Source organism: Coccomyxa subellipsoidea (genome assembly GCF_000258705.1).
Source record: "Coccomyxa subellipsoidea C-169, whole genome shotgun sequence".
Lineage (NCBI taxonomy): Eukaryota > Viridiplantae > Chlorophyta > Trebouxiophyceae > Coccomyxaceae > Coccomyxa > Coccomyxa subellipsoidea.
The window spans coordinates 968,342-990,152 of NW_005178036.1; the positions used below are offsets into that span (position 1 = coordinate 968,342).

At 54.3% G+C, this 21,811-nt stretch overlaps 5 protein-coding genes across 5 annotated transcripts; 2 read left to right on the forward strand and 3 right to left on the reverse strand.

Moving 5' to 3' along the window:
- Nucleotides 1-123: 123 nt before the first annotated feature.
- Nucleotides 124-3,189, reverse strand: COCSUDRAFT_41730 (protein serine/threonine phosphatase 2C; the record flags this gene model as incomplete). Its single annotated transcript, XM_005647990.1, has 7 exons — nucleotides 124-393; nucleotides 789-983; nucleotides 1,310-1,375; nucleotides 1,493-1,649; nucleotides 1,981-2,615; nucleotides 2,792-2,999; nucleotides 3,128-3,189. The coding sequence occupies 7 exons, from the start codon at nucleotides 3,187-3,189 to the stop codon at nucleotides 124-126; spliced, it is 1,593 nt and encodes a 530-aa protein (XP_005648047.1).
- Nucleotides 3,190-3,889: 700 nt separating this feature from the next.
- COCSUDRAFT_53359 (hypothetical protein) lies at nucleotides 3,890-5,420 on the forward strand. The gene is made up of 4 exons (XM_005647991.1): nucleotides 3,890-4,063; nucleotides 4,533-4,654; nucleotides 4,761-4,811; nucleotides 4,978-5,420. Exons 1-4 carry the CDS (start codon nucleotides 3,956-3,958, stop codon nucleotides 5,180-5,182), a joined length of 486 nt encoding a protein of 161 aa, XP_005648048.1. The 5' UTR covers nucleotides 3,890-3,955; the 3' UTR covers nucleotides 5,183-5,420.
- Nucleotides 5,421-5,848: 428 nt separating this feature from the next.
- Nucleotides 5,849-7,920, reverse strand: COCSUDRAFT_36457 (UPF0047-domain-containing protein; the record flags this gene model as incomplete). Its single annotated transcript, XM_005647992.1, has 7 exons — nucleotides 5,849-5,955; nucleotides 6,095-6,164; nucleotides 6,325-6,408; nucleotides 6,542-6,609; nucleotides 6,728-6,846; nucleotides 6,945-6,987; nucleotides 7,893-7,920. The coding sequence occupies 7 exons, from the start codon at nucleotides 7,918-7,920 to the stop codon at nucleotides 5,849-5,851; spliced, it is 519 nt and encodes a 172-aa protein (XP_005648049.1).
- Nucleotides 7,921-17,803: 9,883 nt separating this feature from the next.
- On the forward strand, nucleotides 17,804-19,587 carry COCSUDRAFT_28875 (S-adenosyl-L-methionine-dependent methyltransferase). The gene is made up of 5 exons (XM_005647993.1): nucleotides 17,804-18,059; nucleotides 18,174-18,316; nucleotides 18,409-18,602; nucleotides 18,731-18,816; nucleotides 18,992-19,587. The coding sequence occupies exons 1-5, from the start codon at nucleotides 17,874-17,876 to the stop codon at nucleotides 19,178-19,180; spliced, it is 798 nt and encodes a 265-aa protein (XP_005648050.1). The 5' UTR covers nucleotides 17,804-17,873; the 3' UTR covers nucleotides 19,181-19,587.
- Nucleotides 19,588-19,718: 131 nt separating this feature from the next.
- COCSUDRAFT_63043 (hypothetical protein) lies at nucleotides 19,719-21,783 on the reverse strand (the record flags this gene model as incomplete). Its single annotated transcript, XM_005647994.1, has 7 exons — nucleotides 19,719-19,825; nucleotides 20,006-20,140; nucleotides 20,311-20,451; nucleotides 20,587-20,815; nucleotides 21,169-21,306; nucleotides 21,411-21,569; nucleotides 21,736-21,783. The coding sequence occupies 7 exons, from the start codon at nucleotides 21,781-21,783 to the stop codon at nucleotides 19,719-19,721; spliced, it is 957 nt and encodes a 318-aa protein (XP_005648051.1).
- Between the last annotated feature and the right edge of the window lie 28 nt (nucleotides 21,784-21,811).

Below are 21,811 nucleotides of genomic sequence, written 5' to 3' on the forward strand. Positions count from 1 at the left end.
CGCAAACACATCACTCAGAAACATTCTGCTCTTATCGCTCACCTGCATAAAACAACTGCCACAAAAAGAACCACTACAGGTGAAAAATCGCAAGCACTGCTGCCTATCTACCCAGAACACTCCTCACGCAGCAGCAGACACCGGGAAGGGTGGCGCCTGGCTGCGCTTATCATCCCGGGCCTGCACGGGCTGCGCAAATACAACAACAACGGTGCAGTCATCGAGCTTGCCGCCGCGCGGCTGCCAGCGCTTCCAAATCGGCAGCACGCCCGCCGCGGCCGCCTCCACAATGAAGGGCGAGCGGTAGCGGTCATCCAATGCATTCTTGCGCGCCGCCTGCGCCAGCGTGCGCGCCAGCGCCTCTGCTGTGAATGACGTCCTGTGCGGCTGCGCCTGCAGCAGCACCACCTTTAGCTTCAACTTTCATCAAGGGAAATGGGCATGTGATTGCAGCCGGCCACCTTGGCACAGTTTGCCAGCAACCAGATGCCATACTAGCCTAGGTGTCATTCTCCAGCACGTTCTTCCTGGTAGCATTTTCACTCATAATACAGTCGCTCATAACACAGAATCTGGGAGACGCAAAAAGAGACCTGCAGAGAACAGGGACCATGCCAATAACAGAGCAGAGCAAGTGGCATGCAGACCTTCGCGTGCACGTCCTTAGGTGGGTACAAGAGCTGGGCAGCATGCAACAAGGGAGGGTTGCAGGGACAGATTTGGACAGGTTACACGGAGCAATGCAGTGGGTGGTGGTTGCCAGAGAGCAGGGTGGACGAGGAGCAGACCTTGATGTGCTCCCGGACGATGCTCTCCAGCTGGGAGTCCCACATGTTGTCGAAGAGGCCGTCGCTGCCCAGCACCAGGATGTCGCCTGGCAGCAGGCCTACCTCGTACACATCTGCGTCGTCCGGGGAGTCCGCCTCGGGCCAGCGCACCTGGGACGCCAGCTGGAAGGGGCAGTTGAAGCTGTGCTGCTGGGCCTGCACATCATGATTTGTTCCTGTGACGGTTGATGGTGCATGCACTGCATGTAGCTTACTGTATCCCCACTGGGTAACGAATCTTACACGGCTGCGGGTGCATGCACTGCATGGAGGTGGACTTGAGAAAGAGAGGTTGTTATGGCTAGGGGCGCATACACGCATTAAGCTGGCTGTACAAGAGTAGCTATTCAGATGGTGGTGCATGTACTGCATGAAGCTTACTGTACAAGAGAGGCTGTTATGGCTGGGGCTGCATGCGCTGTGATATGCTGGAAATGAAAAAGAGCCCAGGAAAAAAACTTTCCAGGGAAAAAGTGGAGCACCTCGCTGGCAAAGATGCAGTCGCCCTGGCGGATCAAGCGGAAGCCACTGTCGCCAACGCTGGCGATCTGGGGCAGCCATGCACCACCGTTACAGCCTTAAAGAGTGCATGCATTTTTCCTGTGAAACGAAAAGAGGACTGCTATTGCGAAAGTGGACTTCATGTACATTTTGGAAACGCACACCTCACAGACATTGGGCGGGTGCATGACAGCCACCACGGCAGTGGTGGATCCATCTGTGTCATTGGTGTGGGTATTGGCATGCTTCAAGACACCCATCGCCCCCTGCTCAGACCCCAGCCCCATCTCCACTCCCTCCTGCGCGTGGCGCATCAGCTTCCTGGCACACACCACACCCTCCCATGTTATCACCCTTCAAGCCATCACGATTCTCGTGCGCCCATACACACGCAGGCTTGCTTCACAGAGCAAGATCCTGTCAAGATGTGCCAAAAACGCGTGGTTACACATGTCTTGAATTCAAGATGAAGCTGAGTTATTGGCACGTGGATGCTCTGCAATCACATGCGGGTCAAGATGAAAGGGTGTCAACACCAAGGGAGCCCAACACAACCAAGAGTCATCTACGAATCTCGTTTGCATGTGATAAATCCCCTGCTGCAAGGGATATTGCAAATAGATGTGAAGAGGCCCATGAGGTGTGCAAGCACCTGGAGTACAGGGCAGCGTTCACGCCGTCTTTCGCCCAGCCGCTGACGCCGTCTGCAACGCCCACAGCGCCGCAGAAGGCCGTGCTGGTGAAGAATGCATCCTCGCCCCCCGTCGAAGCCTTCGCCGGGTGAGGCAGGTTGATGCCTCCTGCCAGCAGCTCCAGCTGTGTGATGCTGGCCTCCTCTGCGCCTACCACTGTCTCAACTATCTCCATCTCTGGTCGTTCTGCGTAATGCCCGTTCATGCTCTTCCCGTTCATCATGTGCGGCTCTTCCTCTGCTGCGCCATTCCACATGCGGCTGGCAAGCTCTGCTACTTCCTCTCCCTCGCGCTGCCTCTCATCTGTCACTACCGTGTGTGGTGAGGCCAATGCCCCTTCTGCACCAGCACTGTCCTCAAAGCTATCGCTGGAGCTTGCAGCTGCGCCAGACTCTCTGCGCTGTTCCAGCGTGCTGTCATCTATACTTGCAGTTTTAGAAGGAGCGTCTGTGCTCTCTGCTGCGGCAGGGGTGTCCGGGGTCTGTCTCAGCTTGAGGCCGGCCAGCTGCGCGCGCATCTCCTCTGCTTCCAAGCTCATTGCATTATAGCTGTACAGTTCTGACGCCATCTGCCGCAGAGCCCTCAAGTTTTGCACCTGCTCAAAGCCAGCCATCCACACTCAACTTTGCCGATCTACTGCTGGCACAGGATTGAATTCGTCTTAATCACTGAGTGAACATGCCATACACCGTGGCATTGGGCAAGTAATATATTGTAGTCTTGCTGATGACTGGATGCCGCGCCATGATGGAAAGAGCCCAGTCTGCTCACCTCCTCTTTGACAATCCTTGCCCTGAGCTCTGTTGGAGCTTTCAGAATCCGCGCCTGTGCCTGATCAATCCGAACCTGTAGCTGATCCGCTATGCTTCTCTGCTGCAAGGCAGCCTCTGCGTCCAGCGCCTCTCCCAGTGAGACTGCATCAACATCTCGTTGAACGTCCTCGTCGGTGGTGGGCCGCTCTTTCTCAGTCCTGGCGCTCCTAAATGCAGATCATGCATGATGAGTGCATAGAGTTTCACGCAACGCCACCAGGTGGGGAGCTTCAGCCTGCCATCTGGCTAAATGGACAATGAGATGAAAGATGATCACAAGTAAACTCCGGCTGACCTTGCTGTCAACCGTTGCCAGGTTGCCAGGAGTAGAACTGCAGCACCAAGCAGTATACCCATAGCCAGCTTCGATGGTCCTGAGTCATTCTGCCTCGCTGGAGCGTCTGTTGTCACCTATGAAACGAACTTATTCGTTATCAGCGCAGACAGATGGTGAGAGACCGCAGTCTCTGCCTGATTTGTCAAGCGATATGCTGCCAGACAGCCATTGGTACACATGCTACAGGACGTAGCTGTAAGGCAAGCGACGTTGTGGAAGTCAAGAATTCATGTGCGATGTGTACCAGTCTGGTATCACCAGACAGAGGAAACATCACTTGATCAGGTGTACACAGGACGCTTCGCAATCAATACCTGCAGTACACTTTGCTTCTGTGAGTGACGATCAAACAATGTGAAGGGATTCTTGAACGACAGCCGTCGCACAGGCCTCTTTTGCTGGGCTCCCGGGTCTTGGTGCGCTTGGTGCGCCCAAACCAGATTTGGGGATGAAGCCCTCTGGACGCCGATGCCGCGATGCGTGCTGCTGAATGCAAGCCTCATCTTCACCTCACAACTTTCGCATGTTTTGCACAGATTATGTGGCCTTGCAAACGGTCAGCTCTTGGATCCAAATTTTTCGCCATCCCGCCATTGGCTGAGTCACAGAATCAGAAAAGAATAGGTTTCCCCCCTTAGGAAAGGGTGCGTTATAAATTGTAGCAGGGCTCGAAGCACCTGCCATATCGCAGCAAATATTAGAGTCTCTTGAGGTGATCGAGCCAGTCTGGGTTTCTCATCAGGGGGACTCCGCGGATCAGGGACATAAGGGGCACCTAGGACCGTCATGAGCCGGCTGGGCCGCTTACCCTGGAGATTGGCCACCAGGGCACTCTGCAGTCCCTGTTCAGTCCAAGTGACAGTCAGTGCACAGCCTCCCCTTCTGAGCAGGCTAGTAAGTGATCTGTTCTTATTGCCCATTCCAGGATATACCACGCCTTACTGCAGGTCATTGAAAGCCATCTCAATATTTTTTTGCGAGGTCCTGAGAATACCTGCTGGGACAGACATTTGTACCTTCCAGTGTATCCCTCGTAGATTGGTAGCGTTGTCGATCTTTGAGTAGCAGTGGAAGACCTGCAGACACACAGGGCCCCATCCAGGCCTGAAAGGCTTTGCTTAGGGCTCGATTCAGTGTGTCTCAAAGACGTAAACTTGTCTTCGGTAGGAGTGGGATTGTGGTGCTGGAGGGGTCTGTTTCTCTTTTATCTTATGTGCCTTACACTTTGAATCCATTCCCAGGAGGTTTTATGCAGCTGACAGCTGACACTGACAATGCCACATCCTTTCCTTGTCAAGTCCTGACCTTTTGGGAGTGTTGGAATACCTCAAGCCGGGCTGACGGTCATTGGGCAATGCTGCAGGCATCAGCGGTGCAGAGTATAGACTACAGGAGCTCCTGGCATAAGGAACTTCACACAACTGGCCCAACGTTTGCTTCGGGTGATGTGACCCTCGACCTGGAACATGCAACAGGTCTTGAGAGGTACGTACTTGTTGAACGTAATATAATTTTTCCAGCACATTTCGTGCTTTGGCATTGTGCATCCGTTGTTCTTCAGCAGTATGTATGGGAGCCTCTGGTTGTACAGGGCTGAAATGGAGGGGCAGCTGCACAACAAAGACATCTTCCATGAGGACTGGTACGTTCCACATGTTTGTATCTTGATAATGGTCGTCCCTATTACTCATGCCAGTGTCAGGACGTTAGTTGCTTCTTGTACCTTGATACTGCACATGCTCTGTCCACCTCGACAGTAGTATCTCTAGTTGTCCTCAGCTGAAGAATGCTGCATGTGTCATGTGCAGGCTGGATGCCCCTTTTGGCACAGAGGACAAACCCGTGGAGGTGACGTCATCATTCTCAGAGCGCATAGTGGGCGTGCCTGACCCCTATGATGACTCGATCATCTGGTGGGGCCACATTGAGGAGGGACAGCCACCCAAGCAGCTGGTGGAGGGCGGGGAGTTCTTTGTGTTGAAGCGTGTGGGAGGCGACAGCCACGGTCACTGATGAGGATACCAGCTGGGAGTTGCTGCTATTTGTAGGAGCACGATAGAGGCTGTCCGCCTGCGTCTGAGATTCAGACTGGGTCCTCATGCTTGGAAGTGCACAGTGTGAAAGGATAGCAGCAGACATGCCTACATTTTGCCAGAGTTTGCTGCAGATGCTCACTGCTCAATTTAAGATATATTCATCAGCCAGCAGTCATTCATCTTGCTCGAGCAGCATGTAGGAAATGGTCCCAAATTCAAAACTGCAACAACTTTCATGGCTACTATGAATGCTGAAGGGAAGAACAATTGCCAAAGTCCAGGCACTCTTCCCACTCAAAGTTGAATTTCAACCAGATAATAGATACAATTGCCGCCATACGGCATCATGCTGCATAGAATCAATCTATTAGACTGTGCAATCAGCCATGACATTTGAAAGGCACGTTGACTCACGAAGAATCACACGTGCAATAACTATCAATTTTATCACATACTGCAGCAACTGTTGCACACGTCAACCATTGCAACGGCAAGCCATGCTTCAGAAAGCATCATCCACTTAATAGGTGTTATTCCATGATGTACATAAGCAGCAGGCTTCCATCTAAAGTGGAACTCTGGAGATCTTGCGGGTCATCGTATTATACTGCACAACATTGATGCTGCAACTGTTTCTCAACTTTCACCAGTGCGAGCCATACTTGCGGCCATCTGGGCGTTTCTGGCCCTGAATGGTGACAACTATTGACCGAGAGCCCCCATAGTTCCTGTGCTCATTTAGATATAACCCTGCGGACGCATACTGAAATCTCTGAGATTGAACTGAGGGGTTGCTCCGCTGACATTAATTTACAGGGTTGCTTTTTTTTACTTCAAGAAACTGCTCCTCAGCAGAACACTAGAGCAGAAGACCAGCAAAGACTTTTACCTTGCCAAGTCCCAAGACCAAGTCGACCTTGCTGTACTGGGATGCTCAGACTGGGGCCCATGAGCGAAGACTGCAAGCAGAATTCGAGTCAACTTGCAATTCCACTATTGCGCTAGATAGCATGTTCACCGGGCCTCAACCTTCTTGCTTGGCATTAGGGCACCAAAGCACTGGAGGGGCTCTCAGCACGTCCTTATCCATGTGCTCACAATCAGATTCATGAATCTCACCTTCACATGCGCTGGCATGTCATCCAACCCTTCATCCAGATGTCTGTAATGATGTCCCTCCGGCACGATCTTGTCCAGCGCATCCTGCATAACCCCCATCAACAATCACAACACGAGGCAAGCCTGGTTGCCAAACACTAATCAGTGACAAAACACACATGCAATACGAAGGATGAAGTGCAACAGAGGAGATCGCAGGGAAGGAGGGACTGCATACATTGAGGTCCAGAGGAACATCAGGGCTGGCGTTCTCGTTGATAGTCAATGATGCACTGGTGTGTTGGACTGCAATGGCAGGTCATCGTTCAGTGCATGAAGGATCATCTCGTGGCGGTGCATCATCAGGCAAGTATTGAAGCGCAAATCACATTTGCGCTCTGCAATGAAGATCCACTGTACTTACTGAAGAAGTTTGCCATGCCAACCTCAAAGCTGCTGAGCTCGGGGACCTGCTGCATGATATGCCAGGTGATCACATGACAACCTCTGCTCATAGCTGGCAGTGTGACCGTCTTCTGGAACCTGCATGCATGCACTGCTTAGCAAGAAGCGGTGGTGGAAGCTTGTAATCATTGTAGCTAGTTTTTGGGGACTAGTCTAAGAGGGTATGCAGCGCGCACCACTCTGTCTGCACTGCAGCTGTGTCCACTGCTGATGCTTTCACTGTTGCACAGTACAGATGTTTCAGGCAAAGAACAACACAACAATATTACCAATCAGAATACAGAATATAGAATACAGACAGCTGCGAACCAGGCCCTTCCTCATATGAAAAGACCTACCTGAGACATGACCTCCCCTACAGCTGCGCCCGGATCCAGAGCTCTTTCGGACAAATCGAAAGCAATATGTGCATTTCCAACACAATCGGGGCCCCTGTCGAGCAGGAAGGGCAGAGGATCGTGCTGCAGATGAGCAGGGCACGGCTTGCCCTCGCGTGCGAGAGAGTCCTGCTGATGTCAAAAGTTGCATGTCACACCAGAAATATGAGGTTGTGGTTTTTTGACCCGGTGAATTGTCTCACAGTCTTGTGCTTCTTGATGCCCAAATTATTCTGTACTCACGCCGAGTGAGGCACAACATTCAGTATCGACGAAACCCTTGATGGCAGTATGTCCATATATTGCACACACAGCAGGTACTGAACACAAAATCAAGGGTGGATCTGAATGATCTGCCATTTCGGACGAGTACTCCAATATCATATCGACCCCCGCAAAGTCAACTCGGTGTTTGACCGCTTTTCATTTTGCTCTCCGCATATCAAGCGCACGTTGAACTCTTATTTCCTTTTCATACTATTATCCGTCCACTAAATTTGGTAGCTTCTCTTGGCGACTGTTCTTCTTCTCTCCAGTGACCATCTGGTTGTTTACAATCAGAGTGCCCACTTTCGATGATACTGATCTGTGGTAGACGTCCACAGTTTCTGAGACATTTGGATTTTTTTTGTCATCTACAGGAAACGATCGTGGGATCCAAGGAATAGTTGGCCAAAAATGAGCAGAATCCCAATATTTGGCACAACGATTGAAACGGATGCGATGTCTTTGGCACCAAATCCTTACTGTAATTATAGTGATTTGGAATCTGCATCTCGTCGAAGACTGCTGTATGAGGGGGCTGCCGCAGAAGTTGCAGACACGATGTTGGCATTTCTGAGAAGTCATAGGAAAGTAAGTGTCAGATTGTTTGTCTGAAAATCAAGAAATGATGAAAAAATTGCTTTTCGGATTATTTGAAGAGTTGATCTTGCTGCTGTCTCTTCAATCTCCACCGGGTGCAAACATCTTGTTACATAGCCATTTAATTGTACTCGCTTGCGCAGGGTGGCTTGGATCCAGCAGAGGCAGAGAAGCTTCAAAGGCAAATTCAAAAGGCCCTGTGGCTGCACCCGCAAGGCACAAAGGAGGGGGTTGAAGAGGCCGTGGCGTACCTCGTCCAGGTCAGGATGTCAGCACTTATTGTCCTGAAGGCATGCACACCATTCGTAAATTCCTACCCCAGACAACTCAGCTCTTTTTCAGTGTTATTATTGATCGTACTGTTGCAGGTGCTGTCAGACGTGTATGGCGTTCCTTTAAAGCCGCTGCATCCAGATACGCAGCCTCAGGATAAATTTTCTCAGCAGCCTGAGGAGGGACAGCTGCCACAGGCCAGAAGCCCAGCTCTGCTGCCACAGCCATACGCAGTCAGAACGGCAGTGCCGGCGCAGTTTGCACACACACAGCCGCTCCCAGAGCCATCGAGCCAGCTGGCGAGGCCCGTTCGCCAGGATACAGCCACCCAGACTACAGACGACCAAGGAAGCCAAGACGGGGAGCAAGCCAGCCTTGAAGAGCAGAGGGACGACGCCTTGCCCAGTTCAAATCGCACCTTACCGCCGCAGGCTAATGCAGCGCCCAGCTTGACCGCTGACAGGCCCTCCTTGGTTGTGACCCCACCACAAGGGGCGCCGGTAGAGCAGCACCTTGACCGGTACTACCTTGCCGCCGCTGGAAGGGAGCTGGACATCTTGACGCAACTCATGGGCGGGCAAGGAACCAGCAGCGCTCCTGTGCCTGCGCAACATCATCTCCCAGCCTTGGCAGAGCTGCCCAGGCCCAGCAAGCCTCCAGCCAGACAGAGGGAGCGGCCAGCAGGGCGTAAGACTGAATCTCTTCCCCGCACAAGTGCGACACCACCGCAGAAGAGGCCACCGACACAGCAATCCAGGCCTAGCACTCCTGCAGGCGCAACAGATGCTGAGCCTAGACCTTTGCAGCTTGCTCAAAGTCTGGAGCATGCAGCAGTGCCAGGCAGGGCAGCAGGTGTCCAGGAGCAGACTTTGGCGCCCTCAGAAGCTCCTCAAAATGCAGCGGGAGCTCAGCAGCAGATTCCTTGGGGCCAAGGCGCCTGGATGGAGCAGATCGCGGCTGTGGCGGCTGCAGCAGCGTCAGCCGCCACTGCGGCTGTGCACGCGCAGCACATGCACGAAGCTGATCGGCTGCCACCGCCCTCTGGATACAACCAGTCGACGCTTCCTGAAGCTCCCAGCAAGCCACAGCTGTCACTGCAGCTTCTGGAGATGCCTGGCAGCAGCATGGCGCCTGCAGGAATTGGACCAGCTGTACCAGCCAGCGCCAGTGCTGAGGGTGACAAGGCACTTGGTCAGGGGCCGGAAATTGCCCCGCAACCGAGCAGTTCAAGCCAGCCAGCCAGCGTGCAGAGGCATGTTGTCGAGCGCAGTGTACAGACAGAGGGGGAGACCACAGGCAGTGCACTTATGACAGCCGCAGTTTCTGCCCAGGAACATGTCCCTCAAAGCCGCTCACTGCATTTAGAGAGGCCCATAGCTGGAACGCCCATGCACAGCTCTGAAGAGGCACCCAGGCCATCAGTTGCTCCCGAGCCAATCACGACAGCCCATCTTGAGCAGGCTACGAGGAGCTTCCACTCAGCGAGCGCCCATCCCTTTGGACCCCTCACACAACCGCTGCGTTTCCAGGTTTGCGCACATCACCAACCCTCCCCATTCAGGAATGAGTGATGGTCTGTACGCTCCTCAATTGTTGCTGCATATTTTTGCTTGACACTTCTGTATCTTTGTGTTCCTGTCAGGCTCTGCAGTACCCGGCAATTTTTAGGTGGCCACCATCCATGCATGCGCCGGCAGCTCCGCCCCTGCCGCAGCAACACGGCTGGAGTCTTGGCCACACACGCGCAGCAACTTCTGCTGTACCCCAGGCACCAGCATTTGCAGGTGATAAAGACAGCTGTTGACATACCCCAACACTGCCTTTCATTGAAGGCTGGTACTGTGAATTTACCTGCACCTACATTCGATACGTGGCATGCAGGTCCCAAAGGCGCCGCATCTCCACGTCAGCCGCAAGTGATGCGGCCAGACATCATGGAGAGGTGACCTCCCCTTCATAACGGGCAGGTTATTTCCTTGTGGTTACAGCCACAGGGACAGTTCCATGACTTCGTGCCATTTGACTTAGATGTGTGCGCAGGGTTGAGGGGCAGGCAGGCTTGCCTGTCTTTGACTACACAAAGGCTAGGGCAGCATTGCAGGAGCTGCAAAAGGCACCAGAATCAGGAGTAGCAACAGCAGGTGCTTTCAAAGCCTGGACGCATTGTCCACTTCAGAATCCACACAGTGAATTTCTTGCTGCGAAGCCTGTCTGCCAGGTAGAGTTCTGAAATGGACATTGACGTGTGTTGCCATCTATGCAGGAGCTCGCGCGGCCGGCCGACAAAGTGCAGCACATAAAGCTGCAGACAGCAGCCACCTTGCCAGTGGTCCTGCCACAAAGCAAGGTGCACACAACACTGCCTTCCCGAACACAAAAGTCTACCTGCCTCCACTGTGACCTTGCCAAGCCATTTCAAGGACATCGCATCACATGCCACGAATGTGTGGCCTCAAGGGAAAAGTTACCGTTGCAATGGAACGACAAGCACCACAATAGACAAGTTGGGAGATCATTGGGTGCAGCTGCTGCAGGTCCCAGGAGGACACCACAGGCTCCGTCGCCAACGCCGAATGCACGGTCTGATGTGCGCAAGCGCGCAGTCTCACCAGGGCGGCCGGCCTCTGCCAGGCCGGCCACGCCGCCGGGCTTCGCGCCGGCGCCGGCGCCCAAGCGGCCGCACTTAGCGTTCGGCACGAGGGCTGCACCACTGCCCAGCGCTCCCTCACCCGGTCAGAGTCCGCTCCCCTGCTGCCCTCACAGCAGGACTGAGTACAGATAAGCCTCATGAGAAGTGCAGCTGCAATGTCTGTGCTAGCACAGCGTGTGCATTTAAGCAAGGCTACTGCCTCCAGCGATTGACACTTTGCCAAGCCTGTAGCACCATCTTGGCGCATGGGAAAGTACTGTTGGCCGCTTTTGAAAAGCTTTGGCTGTCTAATTTTGTTCCCACCATGAACAGTGGTTCAATATTGGACATGAATTTAGTGGTGCGGCGTGTGCAGGCACGCCAGCCCCTCCTGCCTTTGTGCCGCGCGTTGCAAGCCTCAGTGTTGGCGAAAGGCAGGCAGCTCCAGCCCCTCAGAAGCTTTGTCCACAACCTGCCAGCGCCCAGGCAAAAGGTGACTGCATAGCAAGATTAGTTTCCTCTTCTTTCCTGCAGCATCGATGTGCCATTTGTGGGCAAGTGAGTAACTACTGGACAGTGTGAGCACACCGGGCAATATTATGTTGCAAGGCAAGATTTAAGGGCGTTGTATTGGACTAAGCCTTACTGTGTTGGGAGCAGGGGAGGCGAGACACAAAAGGCCAGCGCTGCCAGAAGAGGCACAGCAGGAGGGCCCGGCACACAGGCGCGACGAAACCCTCCATGCATTGGCCGCCCTGCTGCTGCAGCCCCGGACGCTGCAGCTGCTGCAGCCGGAGCGCGAGAGCGCTTGCCCGTCGTCCAGCGACGATGAAGCACAGCCGCACATGCGTGACTCTGCGGCCACGCCGCCACCCGTGCACTCGCATGCAGAGCCCAAAGCAGCTATGGGCGATTTGCGCGTCATGGCTGACAAGAGCATCCAGTGCAGCCCTGAGAGGGATAGCAGAGCATCCAGCTCGCACGGAACAGATCAGCGACCGCATGAGCCGGCTGTGTCAGAGCATGCACCGGAAGAGCAGCTGTCGCAGCGTGCCCTCGTGGAAAAGGGAACACAGCAGCACCCTGTGATAGTGGACAGGGAGGTACAGAGCGCCCCCGAGGCCTCAGAGGCGGCTCAGCTGGAGTCGCTGCGCGAGACCCTCGTGGAGCACATCGCCGAGGCAGTGGCTGCCAGGCTGCTCGACAGCCGCAGCCTCAGCCAGCCCGCTGCGGAGAAGGCCAGCCCAGCAGACTCATTTACTGATGAGGCCACGGAGGCGGAGGCGATTGGTGCCGCTGATGCAAGCTGCACATCACAGATCGTCGTGGATCATAGCGGCCAGATCAGCGGTGCTGATGTGGCTGGCAGTGAGCTACCAGAAACGGCTGCCAAAGACAGCGCCGAGGCTTGCCCATCGCTAGCTGAAGAAGAGGCAAATCTGCAGGCGGAGAAGGCGCCTTCTGATGCAGCAGAGCCCAGCGGGGAAGAGGGTCCCACGCAGGGGACAGGAAAGGCCCAAGGCACACAGACGCAGCAGACGTCTGGTCAAGAGGAGGTCACAGAGACAGCGGGGTCCTGGATCGAGCAGTGGCGCGGGCGGCTGACGCAGCAGGAGATGGAGCAGGCGGCGCAGGATGTCATCACCGAGGAGCTGGCGCGGCTGCTGGACTCTTGGGACGGCGCCCACGGCTCCCTTCCCTCCGCGCTGCACGGCCTCGCCCAACGCCGCATCTCCCCGACGCCCACAAGGGATCATCAAAATCCACTCGCAAGCGAAGCTGCTGGCGCGGCAGCACACCCTTTCCTGGGCTCCAGCAAGAGGACCTCTACCGGGCCGGGAGGGGTCGCCCCTGTCCCGCAAGACCGGGAAGCGGAGGAAACATCCGCAGAACAGCACCATGCCGCGTGTCAGCAGGTTGCTGGCGGCAGCAGTGCAGAGGATTTTGAGCGCCACCTGGCGGCAGAGGAGGCAGCGCGCGGTGTGCAGGCGCGCGTGCAGGAGCTGCTGCAGCGGCAGCAGGAGGCGGAGATTGACCCGCTGCTGCACGCTGTCCTGGACTCGCTAGCGGAGGCCTCGCTGAAGCGCATCTGTGCGCGCAGCCCGCAGCAGAGCGCCTCTCCGCAGCGCGCCCCGATCGCCGTCCAAGCCCGACACACCCAGGCAGCCGACAGGCACTTCACTCCAGGGAGCAGCACTGCTCACCGGCAGGGCAGCCCCAGCAGGCGTGCTGCAGAGAGAGATGCCAGCAACGCTGTGCCAAGATGGGGTGGGGGCTTCTGGCGGCCTGTCCAGCCGCAGCATGGGCATGCAGGCGGCAGGCCAGAGAGGGCGGGCAGGGCTGACAGGGCCAAGTCCTTGGAGCGGCTGAAGCGCCGGCGGCAGACGGCGCAGCGCCGGGACACAGCACTTCAGAGAGACGCCGCAGTCCAGACCTCAGATCTCCCTGACGGCACCAATGCGCAGCCACAGGAGAGTGAGGTTTTGGAGCATGCCCCGGAAAGGGTGTTCTACGGAGCGCGTAGAGCACATGCAGAAAATGAGGGAGTCCTCCGGGGACCGTATGGGATGGTGGATGCATCTGACGGCTTGTCGGGCTCGGCCGCGGCGGATCAGTCGCGGCCGGCGTCTCCAGACCTGCAGGAGCAGCATCGCTCGAGGGCCTGGTCTGAGGATGAGGACGAGGCGCAAACGCGCGATCACCCGCTGAGGCTGCTGCAGCGACCCCGGCCGCCGGACAACTCCCGGCCGCATGGCAGCCTGCCGGGTGCTGCTGCAGGTATATTCCCATAATTACACATATTTGGCAGTTGCCAGTCTGTGAGATATTCTTGGAGGGTGTGAACAGTCTGTGGTCATGTGCAAGACAATTGTTGAACAATGTTCATGAGTGAGCGGTGGTGTTGCAGGGCATTGTGAGGATGTCAGGAGCATGAGGGACGCGCATGGAGAGCGCAGATGGGGCGTGCCCAAGCCTCCGAGGGTGCACAGCCCTCCAGCCCACCTGATGACCAGGTGCGTGAACATAGCTTCCAATATTGCATTACATGTTTCACTGCACTGGTCAGAGTCAACACCGCCTGACAAATGGATAAAATTGCCATTTTTTGAAAGCCTTAAAGATGAGTACAAAGGCTGCTAAGAATACGCTGACCAATGGATGCTAAGAGCTCATTTAAAGGCCTGGCGGTGCTCGTTATGGCAGGCGGGAGCTGTATGCTGCAAGGCGCCGGCGCTTGGTGGCTGAGGCGGGTCTCACAGATCCGCTGCTGTTCTCCTCCACATCCACATGCGCCAGCATCAGCGTCTCCGACACCTCATCGACGCTCCTGACTCAGCAGCACGACATCAGCAATGCTCCCCCTGCCGGCGCATTCGACAGCAGCCCAGCGCGCATTTTGCGCTCAGCGGCCTCAGCATCCTGGCCAGCTGCATGCTCAGACAGTCATGCCAGCAGCAGCATCACAGAGCCGTCACATGAGGCCAGCTGGTCGGCGCTGACAGACATATCCGCAGAGTCCTCCAGTTCTACAGTGGAAAGTGTGACAATCCTATCAGACGATGGGAGCTCTAGTGTGGCGCACAGCAGTATGACATCCACGCCACCGGCTTCAGCCCCTGAGGAGGGCGATGAATGGAGTGAGGGACGAGTGGCAGTGAGTGTGCATGAGCACCTCCAGCAGCGCATGGCAACACTGCAAATATGATTCAATGACCGCCGCTGTTTCAGGTTGCAAAATGATCAAGGCAGCCCAATTGTAATCTTGGAAAACGCCTGATCCCGCTCTTGTACCAGATGGGAAATTGTGAGAGACACAGTGTGAGGAGATGCTCTTGTACTGCAGTATTGTCACAACACAGCAGGGTCATGTGAGATTTAATTTGCTGCAGCTCTAGCCGTCACGGTAGTGGTAGGGGTGGTCGCTAAATCAAAAGTCGAGAGCAGTACATGTATGTCTTCTGGGAATTACTGGTGATGATGTCTTCTGAGATCTCAGATTGACTCTAGAGGGACATGATCATGACTTGGACAGAGTTTATTATTGAATTGTGCTATTGTGTAAGTTGGGATTTCATGCCATTGTTGTGTGCACATCCGAGCACGGGATCATGAAGTGCAAAAGCTGTGTAGAATTTTGCAACCATAATTTACAAGAGACGGCATTGGGTCCAGTCAGCCTGAATCAATCCCCTGAGGGTATCTCCCAGCGGCAGATTTGTGCACACAGATGGCCTGTCAGCATAGGTTTCAAGGTGCATGAACCCCGCAAATGCCTCAGCCGCACTCTTATAGCACGCCATGCTGGCTCTGGGCCCCGTCTGCCCGTAGCCTGAGATCCTCGTGTACATCACATCTGGCTTCATATCCTGCAGCAGATTCACAGCTGTACAGAGCACTCAAAGCCCTGCAAACGCAGCACTCTCTTGTACTTGTCAGCCTGCATGCAAGAAAGCAGAAGACAGTAAAGGCTGAGGGGCTGGAAATATATTTTAAGGGCCGAGTTTCCACTTTTCCATGACGCCCAGCCTGAATTTTTTAATGAGCTTTCAATGGGTACGTCAGAGCAGTTGGCCAAAATCCGCAAGAATTCCTACCCCTTCGGTTTGTGCAGATCCACAGTCATGCACCGCCTGTTGCGCCCTAGGTGGTGCATGTTGCACCCCTATGTAAGGAACCCCTTTCTTCATTCTGCGTGAGCAGCAAATGTGATGCCATGCGGAACATGTGTCAGGGTCGATGTTTTGAGAACTTTTGCTTCTGGATGAGCAAGCAGGTTTGCAAAGGGGCCATCTGAAAGCAGCTTACATAGCTATGCCATGATGATCAGAGCAAGGCGCCGGCCGGCAAACATGGTGACAGAGGTGGAAAGGAGCAAAAGGTGTGTGTAGGTGTTGGGGAAGTCCTCCAGCTGGACGTCTCCAGCTGGAGCTCCAGGTCCAGCTCCAGCTCCAGCTCCAGCTCCAGCTCCAGCTCCAGCTCCAGCTCCAGCTCCAGCTCCAGCTCCAGGCCAGGCCCCACCCCGTACCACCGTTAGAGGTACAGTGGGAGCGGGGCCCGGCACCCAGAAAAGTAACCCTAATCTAACCCTAATCTGGACTGGGACGTCCCAGGAATTGAACAGGCGACCTCTGGGTCGGGTACCTCACGGGGGCTTGTCGGCGATTCACCCGGTCCTCGGTGACCTTCTTGCAATTTCGATGCTACATGTACCGACCGCTCACGGCGTGTGTGAGCGCTGTTGTTGTGTTTCAAAGAGCAAGTCAAATGGAGAAAGGAAGCATGTTACAACGTCATTTCTTGTCAGGTATCGTTCGTTTTCCACAGCCCAATGCAGCTGCTATGTGATGGCAGACATACAGGGTTTAGCAGATGCAGCCTTTCCTGCTGTACAGTGACAAGGTTAAGTGGTTTTGCGTTGTGCAGATGTGAAAGCAGCATTGTGGAGTGGTCACTGAAGGTTATAAGGTTTGAGATCCCCCATTGTCAAAAGGCGTCGAAGAAAAGGACGTCCACCGAAACGGAAAATCAGTGCTTTTGATAAATTTGGTGTTAGAAGAGTACAAAGAGGGACTCTGGAGGTCAATCGCCCATCTAGATGTCTTGTTTTGACCTGTTATGTTCGAAAAGTGTTTCTAGGAAAGTTTCGCAGAAGGCATTAACGAGAACTAGCAAAATAATCCGCATCCACTTATGCTCACCTACATCAAACAGACAAAGAGGAATGCTGATGTTAGCGAAATGAATTGTACACCAGCTGGATATCTTTTGGGGAATGACTTCACAAGGCGTCTACAGCAGGGCAGCCATTGCATGCCTAGTGACCTGCCACTCATGCATTTCCAGACAGTCTCAGCCTGGTAACAGAAAACAGAATGTCTGGGGATGTTCATGGAGTCATTTGGAAAACTCGCCTTGAGTGATGCACGGGCACACCTGGCGGTAGAACGCGGATCACAGGCGGGTGAGGCCTGGGGCCGGCGGGTTCAATGCGGCGGGGTATGAGGAGGTGCTCACGCGACTGGTGGTGGATCAGCCGCCGCGGCCGCCGCAGCCGACCACGTCTCCCAGCTCACCAAGGCCCTCACCACGTAGCCCAGCGCACGGATGCGGCTCGTTTGACGCCGCCATCGTGCATGCACCCCCGTTGCTTTGTGTCTGGCTTCAGAACGCATCGTTTGGTGCTTTACAAAGTCCAAAGGACCTCCTGTGATGAGGGCTGCAGAGAGCAACGAAGCCTGCTGTTGTAAGACACTTATGTGCTTGGGAATATAGTCTGCTGCGGGATTATTGATGATGTCGTATGCCAAAGGAGCCTGCCTTGTGGGTCTTCAAATCTGAGGTGTATTGTGTATCACATTATAAATCATTTTCCAAGTGTGAGGCGAGGGGTTCTGTGATGCAGACCTGCAAAATATTTTCCCCTGAACTCAATAGGACTGTGTCTCTGCGCGCAGGACTCGTTCCTGCACCACTTTGGCGGCAGCGGCAAGGGGACGGCAAACGTGAGGGCGACACTTGCGCGATACCCGCTGCGCAGCCGCGCGCTGGAGCCCTGGTACCACACGCTATCCTACGTGGTTGACATCGCCTCCGGACAGGCGCACTCCATCGTCAGCTAGCACCCTCCCTCGTCCTGCTCATGGCCATCTACGCCGATCCCTCCAAGTATGCTTCGCCACCCTTCTGCCCCTTGGGCCATCATTCCCTAAGAACAGGCTTTGCAGGATGCCATCAATGCATGAAACCAGTCATTGCAAATGGAGCATGAGGCTAGCCAGGAGGTCTTTCAGAGCACGTGCTTGCATGCTCAGCTAGGATATTACGAATTCGGATTTGTAATCCAGAGGACCCAACTGAACCACTGCATCTGGACTTACACACGCGGAGCAAAGCTTATCGAAATAACTCACTGATCTCCTGATGATTCTATGCGTTGGAGTACAGCGCCATTTTGAGCTCTAATGGCAGGATTCGGACATCTGTTCCGCAATCAAGCATCCTCTTACGCAGCTTACCGGCCAACCTATCCTTCTGGCCTTTACGAAGTGATCTATGATTTTGCAAAACTAGCCTCATATGACTCAGCACTCGATCTTGCGACGGGAAGTGGACAGGCTGCAGCCGTGCTCTCTCGCAAGTTCCAACGGGTGCTCTTCCAGCATTGATGATCACGTGATACATCTCTGCATGCATTCATGCTTGATTTGATAAATCAATGTGAGTCAATCACTACACGTTGAGCATCTTCCCCGTGCGCCCAGGTCGTGGCGCTTGACCAGTCCGAACAGCAGCTAAAAGAAGCTGTACGGCTACCCAACATCGAGTATGGCCACGCCAGCGCTGAAGAGACAGGCGTGCCGGGTGGCAGCGTTAATCTTGTGACAGTCGCACAGGCTCTGCACTGGTGAGCCCAGGACCACCTGCAAAGGAAGTTAGCTTCCTTTGTACCTGTCCAGTACAGACCTGGACATCTAACAGCCCACACCTGTCCCACAGGTTTGACCTGCCTGCGTTCTACAGAGAGGTCCGAAGGGTTCTGCGGCCTGAAGGTGCATTTGCTGCTTGGGGGTATGACCTTTGCGAATTCAAGGGCAATGATGCGGCAAATGCGGCACTGGAAGCCCTCTATAACGGCACTCTGGGACCCTACTGGTCAGACAGACGGCGCCTCATCGAGAAGCAGTACAAAGGTGAGCTTGAGCTGCTCTTCATTAGCAAGCCAGGAAGTACACTCGCACAATGGTGAAATGTGTGCACGTGGGTGGATTGCAATTGTTTGCCGCATACTGATAATGCAATTCTCCCTTGGCATGCGCAGGACTCGAGCCTGGCCCTGAGCATTTTGGAGAGGTGAAGCGTGTCATCCTGGACACCATGAGTGCAGAGATGTCTGTGTCTGCCTTGGTAAGGCAGCTGCGCAACCCTGTCGTGTTCACTGCCTGTCAAACTATAAACTTTCTTTGCTGCATGGTCAGTGCACTGCAATCTTATCGCAATTATCAGGCATTGTAGTGAGCTGTGAGGCCTTGTGAACATTCATCCGGATAAGATCCCTTTGAAGAAGTCTAGTGTGGTGCAGATTGGATACCTCAGCAGCTGGTCTGCGTATGCGACGTACAGAGAGCAGCATCCTGACCTGCCAGATCCTCTGATCAAGTTCAAGGGGGCTTACAAGGCTGCCTTCGGCTTCACAAGTGACGAGGACAAGGCCACTGTGTACTGGCCGCTCTTTGTGGTCCTGGCAAAGGATCCCCACCCCTTGAAGTAGAGGGCCATTTGCTCGATGTTCGGCTTGTTTCCTGTCTGTTATTTTTCTGTGAATCCTCAGATCTGCCCAGGATATCTCTGTGTACTGGGCTACATAGCACTGGCTAAGGTACTGCCTGCTTTGAGACTAGTTCCACCCTGACGGCGAGTCCGGTTGTTTTGGTGTTCATATGCATGCTTGCTGCTGAACTGCACTTTCTGCTACTTGTTGCTGACAGTGCCAGGCTGTTAAGAAATATCCAGCTTGACTTTGTACTCCAAAGCTTTATGCGCTTGGTAATGAAAATTGCCACGAGCTAGAATCACCTGTAAATGTTTAGATCGATTTCATCACCATCGATGATATCATTAATTGCAGACAAGGTGCTTGACAGTGATACAATGTAAGGCTGTTCCCGGGGTGCTGGCAAATCACGACCCAGTTCCATTGAGGCTGCAAATAGTGTCAATAATATGGTCACTGCCCTCTCATGTGGTGTCGTGAAATGCTTCTTTACAATGCTGAATGCTGAATATGTCAATAAGCAATGCAGGATGATCTAGAAGAATGACACAATCTTGGGACGAGGGACATCTTCATCATCAGATTCGCTGCTGCCCTCCTCTTGACTGTTATCCCCACTATACTCCACCAAACCACCAAGTCCTGCGCAGGCCACAGCCCAGTCACTCACCACTCAGGATTGGTCAGCTCCCTCACAATGAAGTTGTCCTGCATTTGAGTTGACATCAACATTTTAGAAGTGCTGCAGATACACAGCGCGAGGTGTACCTGCAGCATTTTCTTCTTTACTTTCCTCCCTTTCACTTTTTGAGCCTTCATGACTGTATTCTGCAGACTCGGCTGAGGCATGTGCAGCTGCGACATCTGCAGTTGCTATGGTTTCATGCGAGCGCTCATGCGCGCTGGCATCTTCTTCGTCCTCCACTGGTTTCAAGCCGATAGAAGGAGGCACCCACCCTGCAATGCAGGCGCCAGAATATAACTGACCCATTAGGTCTGACGCTTGGATTTGAACCTGTGTGTCTTTGCTGCATATCACATGCACACGAGCTTGACTGAAAAAATCAAGACAGCATCACCTAGAGAACTCTTGTTTAGACTTTAGAAGGCATTTGTTTGCAGCGCACCACCGATGCTGAGGGGCACGTCATCCTTGCGAGCTCGTGCTACCAGCTCTGCATGGGACACCTGGGCTGCTCGTGCGGCTGCTTCTGCTGCAGCTGCCGCAGCTGCATCCTCCCCCCTTCCCCTTCCGCCCCTTCCGCGCCCTGTGCCACCTTGCCAAAGCCACAGCTGAAACTATGAGGACAACACCTTCTATGTGCCCGATGCCTGGGAGGCAGGCAAAACACTAATAATTTTTACTGAGCAAGCCCTTAGATGATGAGGAGCCGCAGCTGCACCTGTCATTCCTCTTCCCGCCCCTCGTGCTGGCGCTGGTTGTGGCAGCCGGCCAGGCACGCCTGTGGATCCAGCATGGTGATAGCCCATGCTGTGGCCCTGTTGCTGCGGCAGGCCAGAAGGCGAGGGGTCATCAAAGGACGCCGGTTCGGCCGGGGGCGGTCGCGTGGGCAGCGTTCTGGCCCCTGCCCGCCCACTCAGACTGCCATCATTTGCCCATGCTGCTGCAGCCTGCCACAGGAATGCGGAGTCAGACTCCCAACTAGAGATGGTCCGCACTTGGACCTTGTATTACTCAAACACACATATCTAAGGCTCTCTCGTTTATCGACTTCTAAGAATATTAGTGTTTTGAGCTCCCCAGCCTGGATGTCCATTCCTCAATCTTGATTTGGCCAGGGCATATCCTGGCGCCATCGCATTGGCGATCATCTCCCCAGTATTGCGCGGGCTAAATTACCGCCCCTGGGGCTGCATTTCCAGGGGCTCAAGTACCGCCCCTGGAAATGCATGCTGTTAGCATGGGTTGAATAAAGAGATGCAGCAGACTGCCCATTGTGTTGGGATATGATTGAAAGGCGCACCAGAGCAGCCTCAGCAGCGCCACGGCTTGCCCCCATCTGCAGGTCCCGCAATCGCCTGGCTTCCTCCTTGGCAAGAGCCTTCTTGTGTGTTGGGCCGTTCAAGTGCTGCTGGTACAGCGCATCTCCACTGAAATTGGCCTGCACAGTGGTGCCGTCATGACATCTAGGCATGGCCCTGTCTTGAGGTGATCAAGGTGATCCTCTGCACGCATATCACCAGACCCCAGATGAGGGGTGGATACCTGGCACAGATCGCAGCGCAGCATACGCGGCCCACCAAGGGCAGCAGCTCTCTCCACAGCGGCACTTGCTGCCGATGCAGGACCTAAAGCCACTCCACCCGTTGCATTTTCTGGGACTACACGCTTGCCATAAAGGTCACCCCCACTCTCCTGACCAGCCTGCATTTGCACAAACATCACATTCCCCAACAATGCTCCAGCTGAAGCCAAAGATCTAGTTGAAGAAGTCCAAGTTGTCCCGTTGGAACGATTCAAATGTACACGTGCAGACCAGCAACACAAAACATCTTTGCGTAGCAGAAGTACACAAGATGGCATGTCGCACCGCGCGCTCCAGCCTGCCCTGATTTCGCCTGGCATCACGACTATGCATTGACTTTTTCAAATTCTCCATCTGCACA